The following is a 3,403-nucleotide window of genomic DNA, read 5'->3' on the forward strand; positions in this document are numbered from 1 at the left end:
AAGCGCGAACCGGCTTATGGCAATATCGCAAAAGTACTAGAAAATNTTAAAAATGGCGTCGAAATGGCCAATCATAAGTTTGATTTATTCGGCAGCCATTTATAATAGACGATAAATCAATCTTATGATTGGCCATTTGCGTGTCCAATCAGGACTCGTAATACCGGTCGCGCTTCTCTGATAATCTAGGACTCTAGTCCCAGTTAAATCGCGGGCGGGTGATACCCGATTGACCACGTCCCGATTGACCACCAGCCACTCACAGCGCTTGAACAGTGGAAAATCTCTAGGCACCGGCCGCTGTGAGTGGCTGTGGTCAATCGGGACGTGGTCAAACGGGACGCTCCCATCGCGGGCATAGCACTAGGGAAATAATAGTTCGCCACAGTTGGTTGCGGTGACTGTTCTCTTCCCGGAGCCGACTGCCGAACTAACTTCCCGCTTGATTTTTTCGTCAGACGTCAATCCGGGACGTGTTCACGTCGTGAGAGTAGCGTAGCGTTATTGGCAGCCAGGTGAAAATTAAAAGTAACTTGATACGATTGACGGTTGAACGGTGACACGGAAATTTCAATCGAAAATCGCGATGCAGGACACAAAGAGACTGCAGGAGTTTATGGAGCTGGTCGGTCGGCTAAAGGTAAGCCACGAGACGATCATACACTTGCAGGCCTTGCAGCTGTCAAATCGTGACGTTCACGTTTACGGCTCGCAAGTGACCTCGGGTCTTTAGACAAAAGGATATTGGTTAGAGATTATTTCTGAAATTTCCGGGGAAGTAGAATATCGGAATAAAAGGAGGAACGAAGGGAGGGAAGGAAATAAGAGTGGTGCTGTATATCCAAAAAAAGAGGAGAAAAAATGGTATTTAATTATGTAAGAAGACGTATTGCTGCTTAGCATTTGCCTATGCCTATGAGACCATTCTTTTTTTTTTTTTAACATGATTGCATGTCAACGCCATTTTATCAGGAATCGTTAAAGGCGTTCAGGCGTTCTTGAGATTTGAAATTGTTATGAATAATATATAATTTTTCTTTTGACAATCTTGATTGTGTCACACAGGAATTGATTATGTCGAAGATATTTCATGTTTTTATCTCGATATGTTAACAGTCGTTCTCGACCCGAATCATCACGCAGGGACATAGAACTATAAAAGAGAAAAACAAAGAAATTTCCAATGTTTTTGACCTTACAGATATGTGAAACTATACATGCGTACATTATTTGACCTCTGGACAAAATATTAAAGCTAGTAAATAATTAAAATTAGTAATTTGAAAATGTATGGTAGATATTGTTCTTTGTAGTTGCAAATTAATATTAGCAAAGATATTTTATGTTTTTTATTTTTTATGAAAAATGTATCAAGAAGTCTGGTTTCTTTTGAACAAAAAGCTCTTTTGTACTCTTTTGATCTTAGGTTTGAAAATGAGAATTGAAAATATATGACGTAAAGTCAAAACAGAAAAGAAGAAAGGAAATTCATTAGCATTGATAGATTATTATTCTTTCAATCTGTTTATTTTCACGATTGTAATTATGTGACTACTGACTAATGCAATTAATGTGTTTTGATTACTTCATGAATCAACTGTGATATAATTCCCTTAGTTTAAATTGCATTTTGATAAACACTATGCGATTAAATGAACGGCGATTGAATGAATTGTGAGATTAGATATGTTGTTGAATCAACATAGTCCTGTAACAATGCGTCTTTGTGTGTGCCATTGATTTTTTTATCTCTCTCCTTATCGGAATGTGAGGCTCCATTTCAGATCTTGAGTTTCAAGATGACATTTTTACGATTAAGAAAAAGTAAAATTTTAAAACTCGATTTATCTTTAAAGTATCACTTAAAAAAAAAAGAATAATGGAAATGCATAAAAATAAAGAAAAAAAATAATATCGACGAAGAAATCTGTGTAGTTTGTTTTTATCTCTCTTATATATCAATATTTTTTTTATCTCAAAGAAAAGAATTTTGTAATATGTAAGGTAATATGTAATAACGTAATATAATATTTCCTGATCAGTGTTATTCTTTATTTTATTTTTTATTTTAAGAGATTTATTTCCTTGAATTTTGAAAGAAAATAATCTATATAATGATTTAAGCATTTCTTTTTAAGCATATGTTTTCTATTGTTATATTTTCCAGCACATGAAAAGGATGGGATGGGTAAAACGGAATATACCTGAACCTGAAACAATAGCTGGACATATGTATCGTATGGCAATGTTATCGTTTCTCGTGGATGGAAAAGAAAATTTAGACAAAACCAAGTGAGACATTATTATTATTATTATTATTATTATTATAGTATTCTTTTATAACTTGAAATTAATTTTCTTTTATAAAATTTAATAATTTAATTATAGACATAATTGATATAAATAATTATATATACATTTATATAATTATAAATAAAATTTATATATATTATAAAAAAAGATTAGCGAAATATAATTTTTTGATTTGCAGAATAATGCAGATGACGTTAATTCATGACTTAGCCGAATGTATTGTGGGAGACATAACACCTCATTGTGGCATACCACCGGATGAAAAACATAAAATGGAAGACGACGCTATGGAGGAGATTTGTAAGCTGCTAGGTGATAAGGGACCTGAGATATTACAAATATTTCGTGTAAGTAAATATCTTTGTGTTCTAATTGTTTAAATATCTAATTATATATTTAATATTTATTAATATTTATCTACTTTTTTTTCAAATTTAGGAATATGAGAAACAGGAATCTCCTGAAGCACAGTACGTAAAAGACTTAGACAGACTAGACTTGCTAATGCAAGCGTACGAATACGAAAAAAGGGACAACATTCCGGGAGAACTCGACGAATTCTTCATTGCGATTAACGGCAAGATCAGACATCCTTTTATCAACAAAATCGCCATTGACATAACCGAAGAGAGGGACAAGTTTTGTCGCAATATAAATATTCCGAAATAACAAAAATCGTAATTTAAAGACAAAAAGCTGGAAGCCAACTTTCAGATAGCTCAAATGATATTTTAAACGTTAGATCGGTTACTATGTCACGCGCTAAACAATGGCTATTAATGTTACACGTAATTTTAATACATAAGTTTTTGATATAGGTAGTATTATAAAACAGGCATGTAAAAATTGATTAAGTTATTTGATCGTTCATTGCGTAGAACTGGTCATATAGGCAAGTTTATTTATGTATTTCATATTTTTTTTGTCTTTAAAATAGTTTTTTCTCTTATTTAAAAGGAGTGTTGTGGAATGTAAAATATGTATGTGTACATTTTACATATCTTAATTATATTTATTGCAGTTAATTTTTGATGCAGTAAAGCGATTACCAAATATTACTTTTTAGACAATATTTCATAGAGAGATCGAG

General features: G+C 32.6%; 1 protein-coding gene across 1 annotated transcript; it reads left to right on the top strand.

The window, feature by feature from the left end:
• Positions 1-419: 419 nt before the first annotated feature.
• On the top strand, positions 420-3,368 carry LOC105452419 (HD domain-containing protein 2-like). Its single transcript, XM_011693487.1, has 4 exons — positions 420-640; positions 2,168-2,292; positions 2,492-2,660; positions 2,752-3,368. Exons 1-4 carry the CDS (start codon positions 587-589, stop codon positions 2,980-2,982), a joined length of 579 nt encoding a protein of 192 aa, XP_011691789.1. The 5' UTR covers positions 420-586; the 3' UTR covers positions 2,983-3,368.
• Positions 3,369-3,403: the final 35 nt, after the last annotated feature.

This window comes from Wasmannia auropunctata, unplaced genomic scaffold (assembly GCF_000956235.1).
Source record: "Wasmannia auropunctata unplaced genomic scaffold, wasmannia.A_1.0 LD336032.1, whole genome shotgun sequence".
NCBI classification, from domain to species: domain Eukaryota; kingdom Metazoa; phylum Arthropoda; class Insecta; order Hymenoptera; family Formicidae; genus Wasmannia; species Wasmannia auropunctata.

Bases quoted from the DNA above. Each gene is read 5' to 3' on its own strand.
- LOC105452419 (XM_011693487.1), top strand. From the start codon at position 587: ATGCAGGACACAAAGAGACTGCAGGAGTTTATGGAGCTGGTCGGTCGG. The intron at 641-2,167 runs GTAAGCCACGAG...TATATTTTCCAG, and splicing joins AGCTGGTCGGTCGGCTAAAG to CACATGAAAAGGATGGGATG. The intron at 2,293-2,491 runs GTGAGACATTAT...TTTGATTTGCAG, and splicing joins GAAAATTTAGACAAAACCAA to AATAATGCAGATGACGTTAA.